Source organism: Tachypleus tridentatus, chromosome 9 (genome assembly GCF_004210375.1).
Source record: "Tachypleus tridentatus isolate NWPU-2018 chromosome 9, ASM421037v1, whole genome shotgun sequence".
Taxonomy (NCBI): Eukaryota; Metazoa; Arthropoda; class Merostomata; order Xiphosura; family Limulidae; genus Tachypleus; species Tachypleus tridentatus.
The window spans coordinates 52,774,431-52,787,258 of NC_134833.1; the positions used below are offsets into that span (position 1 = coordinate 52,774,431).

The window sequence follows — 12,828 nt, forward strand, 5'->3', positions numbered from 1 at the left end:
ATTTTTCTATTGTTCACAGCGTTACGTGTTAATCCTAACTAAAACATTACAATTTATAAAGCATTAAATCTTTGACAACGGAAATAAAGACTTTCACATTATTGTTTTTGAAGATGTTTTACGGTATTCAAACAAGTTGTTGAATACCAAATCAACAACAAAGAAATGTTATGAACAAAATCAATATTATCAAATCGTATATAGACAAAGACATCATTATATAGATTTTATTTCTATAAATACCTATGTGACAAACATGCCACGACTGGTAAAATAACAACTCAATTCCTTCTTTAAATATGTTTTTGTAAATACAAAGAAAATCTTACATACACTAAAATGTGACACAAATACAACCAAGTTAATCAACAATTTATTAAGCACGGTGGTTTGTTTTTCAAGAACCAGGAAAGATTATTGATACAGTGTTGAAATACTTGTTTTGTAAAGAGTCACATTGGAAGACTCGAGAAACAAACTAATGAATTAATTTTGCTTTTACTGCCTGAACTTTCAACCAAGCCCGTTAGATATTGTGACCAGAAGAAAAACAAATATATATATATACAATTTTATCCTTATGAGCCTTTATAAACTGTAATCTGTAAGTATTCGAATATTAAAATGATTTTGGGAAATAATTTATCACTTGAATACTGGATAGATCGTAATATTTCGAACAATCATCTTAATATATCCTGCAAGCTTTATATAATTTATCAAAAATTTCTTTAGCAACATACAAACCAAAAGTTGTTATAATAAATATCTTTATTATTTGCACGTTATTTTGACAATTTTTTTTTCCTTTTTAAATAACTTAAATGTAATTTTACAATATTGTTTGATCAACGCTTATTTATACACAACCCATACTTCCAGTGTTTTAGTATGGTTTAGCAGTCGAATATAATATTATTACTTTTTGATATTGATAAATGATATAGCTCAGTAAAATTCAAGGGTGAAACTGAACTATTGCTTATCGACATAAATGTTTACACAGAAGTGAAAAGATATGAGTTACCGGATGGGTTGAATGCCGCTTACGTGAGACATTTCATACTTGAATACAGGTGGTGTGTTGAGAGGAGTTTTGTGGTTTGTTGTTTTGGCAGATTTCTATGAGTATCTGAATACCACTTTACCGGATTCTGGACACAACAATTTACATTAAAGTTTGCGGAACAGAGAAAGTGACACGAGGTGATGTTTATTAATGTAACTTCTTGGTGTTATCAATCTCAGCTTGTAATTACACCCTTATTATCTTTAATGTGGACGCTTAGAAGGGGTTCGTAAGCACAAGTCTCAGGAAATCGCTCCCCTTCCGTAAAGTTCGATACATTTTCTGTAACTCCTTTATTTTTCCTAACTTGACAATCGAAAAGCAAACTTTTGAAACTTCTTCTGAGCTATTTGTAAAGCACGATTGATTTGTTGATTCTCTCTCTGCCAGAAATAGCACATTTTCTGTTAAATCCTAAAACGAAAGGACATAAATGATTTTTAACTACTAGTAAGATATACTTATACTTAACAAATGAAATACAGATGTAGTGACATAAGAAAACGTATACAAATAATCAATTGGAATTGTTTATCTATAGATTTAAGGGGGTGCTATAATGAAATTCATAATTAATTTTTCACAAAAATTTATTTCTGCTTATATGGGTTATTAAAAACCTGCATTTGATTAGTAACGTGTGACACTTGTATTTATTAACAATCTTAAATAGTTTTTATCCGTATATCAATAGATTATAAAACATATTGGATCGCATTTAAAAAAAAACTGAGCGTTCAAAGTTTATTAACTTTTTACAATAAAACCAGCTCACTAAAAAAAGTAACTTCCAAATACAGGAAATGTGATGATTTTATAGGTGTTTCGGTAAGAACAGATCTAATGCAACTTGTACGTTTTAGAATACTTTTTGGATACTTTCAGAGATTGTTTGTGTTTTCTTATAGGGAAGCCACACCGAGCTATCTGCTGAGTCCACCAAGGGGAATTGAACCGTTGATTTTAGCATTTTAAATCCGTAGATTTATCGCTGTACCTGAAGATGACTCTTTCAAAGATATGGCAACAAGTCTTAATTTAGAGATGACAGTTGAGCCAATATTTCTTTTTTTCATCTTATTTCTGATACAATAATACATTATCTTACATACTCTAATTTCTAAACTAATATATCCTCGCTGAATGTGCTATAAGTTGGATAACAAAATAACAATTTTTTCTTAAGCTTTCTCCAAAATATGTCTTCAGCAAACACGAGTTCTTGTATTTCAGCTGCACACTGACCCTTTTATTTTACAATAAAGATGTTTATTGAAATTGCACAGTTATCTTGGTTTATTACCGGATCTGGATTGCACAATGAATTTACTTCTTGATTCAGTATGGTCCTTATAAGATTTTACCTGTACATTGTCCCTTTTGTGAACCGAAAACGGACATATTTTTTATCGAGTTTTGCCTGTAAGTTGGCCTTTTTCCCAACCTGAAATATTCTTATCAGGTTTTACCTATACGTTTGTGCAACTGAAATATTCTTATTGTGTTTATATCTGAAAATGGCCTTTTCCCAACCTGAAATATTCTTATCAGGAGACCCTTCTGTCAACCTGCAACTGAAATATTCTTATTGTGTTTATATCTGAATAATGGCCTTTTTCCCAACCTGAAATATTCTTATCAGGTTTTACCTATACGTTGACCCTTCTGTCAACCTGCAACTGAAATATTCTTATTGTGTTTATATCTGAATAATGGCCTTTTTCCCAACCTGAAATATCCTTATCAGGTTTCATCTGCTCGTTGGTAAAACTGAAAACTTTAAGAACCTTTATCAATAATGTTTTACCAGCACATTAACACTTTTGTCATCGTGAAAAATCCCTATCAGGTCACATCTTTTCTGCCTACATAATCACTGTCCCGTTTTCTCTACCACATGGTTTCCTGTCAGGTTGTGAACACTGGTACTTTTTCTACTTGACATATCTTTATTAGGTTTTCCTTGCAAGTGGATCCCCTTTCTCAGTCTCATGAATCCCTACTGGATTTACTGCTACATTTTCAAAGAATATGACAACGAAAAGAAAGTGTATGAAAGAACCAGATTATATTCTATTCTAACTTAACTTCACCCACACTAAAGATGGTTTAATTTATTATCAACCATATAATTCTAGTTTTCAATGTTAGAATTTACACTATAAAAAGGAATTAATAAAATAAAATACATTGTCGGCAAGTCGAAGAAGTAACAATTTTACGATAATAAATATTATAATAATGTCTATCAATTAATTCAAAATTATAAGATTACCAAACAGTGTTTAACAAGTTGAGGAATGTCCAATTATATAAATTGAAATACCAAGGTATTCCTTTCACCTTCACAAGACGTTTCAATGAAAATCACAAACGTGATTTGATCTACGGTAACTCTAATCAGAGTATTTAATTTCTATAATAGACCAACATTTTACCTTTTGATTTTGTTTGATGAATTTATTATTTTACAAAACGATAAAAACCTTATAACCGCAAAGCTTTCGGAAGGTGGACCTATATTCTTCAAGGTGAAATTTCTTGAAGGTATGTGTTTTTCTGACAACATAACTTTATTATTTTACAAATATTTAACAGTTTTGAAAGCGATTACAGTTATACAAGGATCGATTACAAGGATCTTACCTTGCACACTCGCGTGTACTGCTTCAGGATATCTGGACAGCGATCATCTTCTTCTAAACTTTCGCAGCTTCCTAATTTCCTAATTTGTTCATCCCCTATTGAATAAATATCAGTTTAATTGTTCCTAAACGTTACTTGCTATAGCTGAATTATCTTTTAAAACCAAACGTAAAACGTTAGATGAGGGTCATTATAATATAAAAGGTCATTGACGGTATACAACAAATATTAAAACATTGAATTGATTAATGATAACTATATGTTTAGGTAAACTAAATGTGTTATTTTCACAAACGTCTTGAGTGTTAGATCTATATGCCACATTCGTTAAGCTAGTAAAGTTATGAATATTCATTTGATAACATCTTGTGGAGTATCGTTTCAGTTGAAATTACATAGATCGATATCCTAATGTGATTTATAAAGAAAGAAAGGGGTGTTGCAGAAATAGGAATTATTTCTGCCATTTTTAACACTTACCCCACTCCTCTAAATGGGAGGGCTGTGAACCCTGAGACTCTTCGTTTTTTGAGACATTTTTCCACGCAACTCCGTGCTCTGAGGTCTGAAAGTTACAACATTTTTAAAATGTTAAGATTGTGTATTTCAACGTTTAAGAACTACGACAAAATATAAGAAACGTAGAAAAATGAACTTTTTGCCTAAAAGAACATGTTTTATAAATTTCTAATTTAACTCTGGCAGAAAAGAAAATAATAAAATACACAATTTTCAAAAACTGCTTTTAATATTATTTGTATCCATGCGCTACATTTATCGATCAATACAGAAAGTGTGAAATTCTCTCTCTCTCTCTCTATGTTTTTCTCTTTTTTATTCTAAAATAGCAATTTTGGTAGTGGAATATAACAGGTTTTGTCTTGAAATTCTTCTCGAAGTACCATATATTAAAAGTCAGTAAAGGCGTTGTAAAGTAGTAAGGATATTTTGTGTTTTTACACAGTCCAGGAAAGCATTCAACTACAATTGCTCGGAATGGGATTTTTCTTCTTTTTACACTTGTGAGGTTTCAAGACTTTCATTTTGTTTCCGTGTTTTATGTACGTCAGCACTTTCCAAGGTAATATCAGGGTGTTTCGAGTAATGATCACATTGGAGAACCTAAGTATAGTGGTTTGAACTGCATACATTTTAAACAGACAAAGTGGACATTTAAAAAAAAACAACAACAGCAGAATTAGTGACTTAGTTTGTTTGTCGTAATTTATAAAAAAAAATAAGTTTGTATAAATACATATATTCTACATGAAACTAAAAATGCAAACACCAAAGTGATAATAAAGAGAAACTGAACTATTGGAGACGAACGACTTAAGAACCTTTCGTTTTATTTTCTTGGTGACGTTTCGAGAAAGAGCCATCTTTCAAGAGAAGAAAACAACTCTATGTATATATATATTTATAAACAACCATGGATTCTTTGTATTGATTGTCTGTTTGTTTCGTTTTTTTTTTTTATTTCGCGCAAAACTACACGATGGCTATCTGTGTTACCTCTCCCTAATTTAGCAGCGTAGGATTAGAGGGAAGGAATCTAGTCATCACTAATCACCACTAACTCTTGGGCTAAGGCCTGACATGGCCAAGCGCGTAAGGCGTGCGACTCGTAATCCGAGGGTCGCGGGTTCGCGCCCGCGTCGCGCTAAACATGCTCACCCTCACAGCCGTGGGGGTGTATAATGTGACGGTCAATCCCACTATTCGTTGGTAAAAGAGTAGCCCAAGGGTTGGCGGTGGGTGGTGATGACTAGCTGCCTTCCTTCTAGTCTTACACTGCTAAATTAGGGACGGCTAGCACAGATAGCCCTCGAGTAGCTTTGTGCGAAATTCCCAAACAAACAAACAAACTCTTGGGCTACTCTTTTACTAACGAATAGTTGAATTCGCTGTCACGTTGTAAGTCCCTCACGGCTGATAGGACGATCATGTTTGATGTGACGGGGATCCAAACCCGCGACCCTCAGATTACGAGTCGAGTGCCTTTGTATTGAAATACTGGATGATATAAATTTTGTTATTAGTGACCATCGATATATTTAAAATTCATTAAAATAATATCTTTTTTGGCGTCATAGAAATTTTATCATTAGTAAAAAAAAAAAAAATTCTTTAAATTGTTTATATGTTGACCACAACAAGACGTGTAAAATATAAAGCGTGTGTGTTTTTCGTATAGCAAAGCCACAAAGGGCTGTCTACTCAGCCCACCGAGGGAAAACGAACAACTGATTTTAGCGTTGTAAATCCGGAGACATACCGCTGAACTAGCGGGGGCAAATATGAAGCAATAAGTATTCTAGGAATTTTGAGTTTATGTCTTAACGATAGTTTTATGGACATTGGTGAGTTTTCTTAATTAGTCGAGAAAACTTTAAACCAAATTTAATGAATATAAAAGACCTGAATATGATCCGTGTTTACATGCTCTTCTTCGATTATCTGGGATGCTCTTCCCGAAAGATAGAAAGGCTGACCGTCTGTGTTGTTCACTGGCTTGTAGCTGTCGTCATTTTGGTTTAAACGTTGAAGCTGAAGAGCAACTAAAGCAACAAATTGAATTCATTTAACTAGATGTTTATGAGAAACTGAGGTAAAAACATCGAACTCGTTTAATTTGATTTTCTTAAGCAACTGAGACAAAAATCTGGAATTCATTTAACTTCATTTTTTCGTAAAAACTGAAAAGAGCTTATTTTGATAATGCGTGTTTAAAGAATATAGAAACATTAAGAGAATCGAGTATCTTAACCAGACCTTTGTTTATTTGTGTTTTATTTCTGTGTTAGCAAACTATATAAATTAGCTATAGCATTATATACCTAGCATAATATTTTCACTAATTACAGATATCTATGCAGTGAAATTGATGTTACCTTCGGCTCGTCTTCGTAAACGTTGGCTCCTTCGTATACAACAGGCCACGATTAGGGAGATTAACACAAACACAATAGCACCACAAACAGCACAAGCCATCCAGACAACCCTGGAAATTTGGGCTTCCTTGCTCTTTCCAGCATTAGTAACAGCTTTTGTGGAATCCATTGATGGAGCAGCTGTACAGAGAATACTTGGTTCGTTACATGGGTAATGTATACAGGATTATCACTGAGTTGAAGATTTGAAACAGGCATTAAAGCTTTTGTCTTTTTATTCTAGATTCTTTTGTGTGTACAAAAAAGGTAAATGTTCACACTTTTTGTTAGCATAACAAAGAAAATTACACACTGAATTGTCTCAGATAAATTAATGTCACTACGCAATGAAATAACTTAATATAAACTGATTATTGCGTGTATAGAGACGCATATATGCTCGTGTATCGAACAGTTATATATCTATTCTATTCTTAAAGCTCAGCACAAGCTCTCATTGGCGAAAAGAGCAAATTCATGTTAGTGAGGTAACAATGCCTTATTCAATCTAATCAATTTGACAAGTACTAGCTCTAAGTATGCTTTAACGTGCGTTATTCTTAAGACCAGGTTAAACCAATTCTCTGAGATGTTTGTTAAGAAATTTTACATCATATCTCTTCATTCGATGCAGAGAAAGTTTGTGACTTGCATCATAGATAATTTAAACTTACAATTAATTTAAATCTCGGTCACTTTCGTAGAGTTGCCAACGAGTTTTAAGGTATAGAGTAAACCTCAGTTTGGTGTATATTTTCTCAGCCTATACAAGGGATAACAGTAAAATGGATGATATATTCAATCTGTGATGATATTTTTACGTAAAAATACGAATTGAGTCAGTTATATTGTAGCAATTAAAACTAGAAACTTTTTCAAATAACTTATATTTTATATTTTATTCCAATGATGCCTAGTGAATAAATATATTGACATATTAAATAAAGAGCACATGTTATTAATAAAACGGAATCTATCTCTCACTTCCCACAACACACACACTCTAAAGTTTAAAACTGTCTGTCTTTACAATAATAAACACTAATAAATTCGATAACCTTAACTTCGAGTTTTGTACTTCTTACTGTATAGTAGAAACGTTTAATTATTGAAATTACCAGGTTTATTTAGTACAAGAGAAGTTGGGTTTATGAATGATTATGAAACAATTTACATCGAACTGTGAAATGTCTTACGCTTCGTATATGTTTTCAGACCTCTCTCGTTCATGTCGCTAATTCCTACTTCGTTAATGGCCGACACAAAAAATTCGTATTCTGTCTCCGGATCTAAATTACACACTAGGTACGTCGGAACTGTTATATTTTCAGCTGTAAAAAATGATTTTTCACCAGTTTTTCTCCAAAAAATGTTGAACATTTGCAGAAGGCCACCGTTGAAACCAGGTTTCCAGGAGAGAAGAACTGAGTTATGTGTGATATTGGAAGTAGAAATCATTGTTGGTATTTCCGGTATACCTGGTGTAACAGATGAAATATTTAAATACAACACAAATGGCATATCTGTATAACTAGATGATGATTTACGAAGACGAGCACTTGCTAACAGAAACGCTTTCGAAAACCCTTTTCAATTAAATAAATATTAGTAAGCATATAGTTGAAAACCACTACTTGCAACTCTATCAAATGTAAACTCGTGAGTCCTACTTCTTAGAACATAACAGATATAAAGAGCAAACCATAAACAAGCTCGCATATTTAACGAAAACATTTAGATCTGTGTGCGCTTTAAAGTATTCATATACAAAATCAATGTGTAAAAGACAGTTGAGTCCAAACATTGTTAGATATTTGTAACCACGGCACTTAAATAGTGCATGGAGCTAGGAAGAAATATATATACTTTTTTATATAAAGAATGTATATCTAAATAGAAATACATTTATAAAACTTACGAGCTGGTATCAGCTCAACTGTTGCAGTTGAAAATCCCAAGTAGTTTTCGGCTCGACAAGTATAATTTCCGTAAGTCAAAGAATGAACTTTTTTTATGTGGAGAACACTCGTCCATACAGTTTGTTCATTGTTTTGATAATCAACTTGGTAATTGGAATTGGTGGTCATCCAGCTTATTAGCTGATTCTCAAGATACCACGTGAATGTTACATTTGGCCTAGCATCAACAGTACAGTTTACTGTTACAGCGTCACCTCTTTTTGAACCAACTTTCTTCAATGTCACAGGTTGAAGAATTACTGGACTGTCTATGACAGAAAGGAATATAAATAAAGAAACTTGAGAAACTACAAAAACACACACACACACACATATATATTTACCTAGATCTTTACTTTGGAATTTAATTATTTGCATTTTGTTTTTATCTTTTTTGTATCCTGTGAGAATTGGTTTGTATAGTTAAAAATTGTATAGTTTATCGATTTTACAGAGAACAAAGTAAAAAAAAACCAAGAGCTTAGATTATGCTTCAGAATAGATAAGAACAACAATTGATCTTTTTTCAGATAACTGTAGAGCTAACTGTTTGTCGTCTATTGTATAAACGGTTCTTTGAAACAGTTAGTGGTGCATTTTGATAATGAACAACTTACTAGATGTAGTTGAAAACGATTTCAATAAATCCCGTAAAAAAAACTCTAACACAATAGATTTCTGATATATAGAAAGCAAGTGAGGTAATTTATTTATATATGTATAAATTCAAGAAAACCTTTAACTAGAGCAGCTTCACAGAATACGTTATGTTTTTTCTTACTGGGATAAACCAGAAATTTACAATTTCAATATATACAAGCTTCTAAATGAACACACAGTTGCAACTTCAGGTAAGGTACCAGTTGCCTGAGAACTGATTGTTATATTTAATGAAGATATTGAATTAGAATATTATTCTTTGGAAGTTTCCTAAATAATTTAGAATATTAGGTACGAGAGATATAACTTGGAACTGAACCTTTGTCTCAAATAATAACAGTTAGAAACTGGATTTTTAAAGCAATTTAAGAAATACACAAAGATCGAGAGAATTTATTTACTTTTTGTAATTTATCATTTATTTTATGGGTTTTCTCCGTAAGTAGAAGGTTTGTTATTTAATTAGCTGCATTTACACATCTTCGAGCTAATCATTTTGAAAGCAATGTTCTGAATTTGAAAATAAAATGAATTTTAGGATAATTCCAACAGTTGATTGCCAGTTAACAGAAATAAACGTAGAAACAAATAAGTCAAATGTGTGCAGCAACGTATTTCTGCACTGAAAAGTAATGTACGTTTTATAAACATGCTACAAAAAGATAATTTGTAGCATGTATGAAGAGAAAGGTTTATCGTTTGCTTCATTCATTCAAATCTTCATTTGCTGTCCAAGCCAAGTCTCGGTAGTTTTAGGGATTACAACACTAAGATTGACAGAGGACACATAATTTACATTATAGCTTTGTGCTATGAAAACAAAAGTCTCTTCCAAGCCGATTAGCTTAACAGAAACGAAACGAAATACAAAATAAATACGTGTTCGTAACAGTAAGTTACAATTTGTGAGCTGTTTTGAAGAAAGAGTGTCATAGCATAGCTTCCGTCATGGCTGATTGACTTTTAAGCGCTAAGCTACAAAATGAGTTATCTGCGTTCTCCCCATCAGAGAGAATCGAACCCCATAGTTTAGAGGTGTTAGCTAGTAAACTTCCCACTGACTCACTTAGGAACTTTAAAAAGGGGCTTAATCTACTTTTAGTTACTAATGTTGTAACTGATAAGTAGTAATAAAGGCAATGTAAAAAACTCCGTATTTTACACTTAAATTTTTGTAATTTTACAATTAAGTAGATTATAATTAACTTAAGAACTGACAGTTTCGCTTCTTATACCTAACTATGAAAATAATGCAAAGTTATCGTTAGAAAAAGCGTGAACATTTCGAAACACATTGTATAAGTAACTTTTAACTGTAATATTACGACACCGTATGTTCAGGATATGACCTAATATTCTTTAGTGTGTCAGATTTAAAATATGTTCCATTTTAAGATAAATAAATAATCTTAAGAAATGTTTTCCGGAATGACAGTTATTTTTATAAATATATTTCAGTCTCGTTATTTTGCTTATTAAAGGATAAAATTAATTATTCAAGATTATTTTGCTATTTTTAATAAAAGGCTTTACTAGTTTCATGAATTTCGCTTGACTACCTTGATCACGTTATCCTATTATAATTGCTCTGCATGGTCAGGTGGTTAAGGCACTTGACTCATATTCTGAGGGTCGTGGGTTCGAATCCTTAACACAACAAACATACTCACCCTTTCAGCCTTGGGGGCGTTATAATATGACGGTCAATCCTACTATTCGTAGGTAAAAGAGTAGCCCAAAAGTTGATGGGGGTGATGATGACTGGTGCCTTCCTCTAGTCTTGCACTTCTAAATTAGGGACGGCTAGCGCAGATAGACCTCGTGTAGCTTTGCGCGAAATTCAAAACAAACCAAACCAAACGTATTATAATAATGTTTTGTTCTCTCACCATCGTCACCGCTGATATGGCGGTAAGTCTACGGATTTACAACGATAAAATCAGGGGTTCGATTCCCTTCGGTAGATTCAGCAGTTAGCCCGATATGGCTTTGCTATAAGGAAACACAAATTCTCAATATCACCTGGTGATCATTATATAAGTTAACTGTATCCGACTGATTTGTAATTATTCTAACACGTATAATATTACAGTAACAATATTTTGCTGCGAAAAAGTAATTCTCAAGGCTTTCTGAAAGCGGTTTCATATAAAAATCTGTTATATTCAGTATAAGTTTCTTTTTTACGTGATGCTTGTTTCCTCATATATTTAGAATTTCAAAAGTTTCGCGAATTGAATTTCTAAATGATGATTTTGAATACAATAGTAAATGTAGGAAAACATATTTCTTTAACGCATCTACTTTTTCCATGTTTTCCACGTTTTTTATAAAATAGTTTAAAAATCTACGAGTAAAGCCTTTTCCCGCCACATTTACACTTTATTATGTACCTACAACAAATACATGTCATTTTAATCACTTACACTTTATTATGTACCTAAAACAAATTCACGTTATTTTAATCACATACACTTTATTTTGTACCTACAACAAATACATGTTATTGTAATCACTTACACTCTATTATGTACCTAAAACAAATTCACGTTATTTTAATCACTTACACTATATTAAGTACGTACAACAAATACACGTTATTTTAATCACTTACACTTTATTATGTACCTAAAACAAACACACGTTATTTTAATCACTTACACTATATTAAGTACCTACAACAAATACACGTTATTTTAATCACTTACACTTTATTATGTACCTAAAACAAATACACGTTATTTGAATCATTTAAACTTTATTATGTACTTTAAACAAATACACGTCATTTCAATCACTTCCACTTTATTCCGTAAAATCATTAGTTTGACTGTTTGCTTTAGCGCAGAGCTGAACAATGGGTTATATGTATACAAAATTGTGAAAAAAAAACTTAACTTGTAGTATAAATTATGTGGCTATTCTACTGACAAATCAGAAGATAGTGTAACCAAAATTCAAATTGCCAAGTTTTAAAGATTGCGAATATTCTGGAATATCCGAAGATCAATCGTTCTTTGTTTCTTATGATTAGTGAATTCCAATATTTTAAAATGTTCTAATAACTAACAGATATACATAAAGATAAATAAATATGTTTCTAGATGGGTTGAAATGTTAATTACTGAATATCGTCATAAGTAATTAGGACTAACTGAAACAGTTATAGGAACCTATGAATACATCCGACATGGTACTCACACATCACAATAACTTCGACACCCATAACGTCTCTATCACCGACACCATTGAAAGCATTACATTCATATTTTCCCGCCGAATCTCTCGTCACATTAACCAGTTCAATAACAGATCGGCCCAAGTAATAAAACCTCGTACGAAGTTCGCTCGTTGTTCCGTGTTTTTTCCACACTATAGTACCGTAGTTTATAGGGTTAGCTTCTACCCAACATTCCAAGGTAACATTGTCTCCTTCAATAGCTCTCTGGTTTTCGGTTAAGTTGAGAATTACAGCAGGATCTGTAAAACATTATACATATCTTCTTATAAGCAAAATTTACACTGAGCTCAGCACTGATCATATGCAAGACAGATAAAGTGA

The 12,828-nt window shown here is 32.2% G+C and overlaps 1 protein-coding gene across 2 annotated transcripts in view; it reads right to left on the reverse strand.

Annotated features, from left to right (window-relative positions):
• Positions 1 to 264: 264 nt before the first annotated feature.
• The window catches only part of LOC143225257 (nephrin-like), a 196,549-nt gene continuing 183,985 nt past the window's right edge, over positions 265 to 12,828 (reverse strand). For both annotated transcript variants that reach the window (XM_076454337.1, XM_076454336.1), the window contains 8 exons: positions 12,468 to 12,746; positions 8,567 to 8,875; positions 7,845 to 8,126; positions 6,610 to 6,789; positions 6,137 to 6,276; positions 4,196 to 4,280; positions 3,716 to 3,810; positions 265 to 1,483 (listed from right to left, as the gene is read on the reverse strand). In XM_076454337.1, the coding sequence (XP_076310452.1) occupies positions 1,286 to 1,483; positions 3,716 to 3,810; positions 4,196 to 4,280; positions 6,137 to 6,276; positions 6,610 to 6,789; positions 7,845 to 8,126; positions 8,567 to 8,875; positions 12,468 to 12,746 (1,568 nt within the window). In that variant the 3' untranslated portion in view covers positions 265 to 1,285. The remainder of the gene's footprint in view (positions 1,484 to 3,715; positions 3,811 to 4,195; positions 4,281 to 6,136; positions 6,277 to 6,609; positions 6,790 to 7,844; positions 8,127 to 8,566; positions 8,876 to 12,467; positions 12,747 to 12,828) is intronic.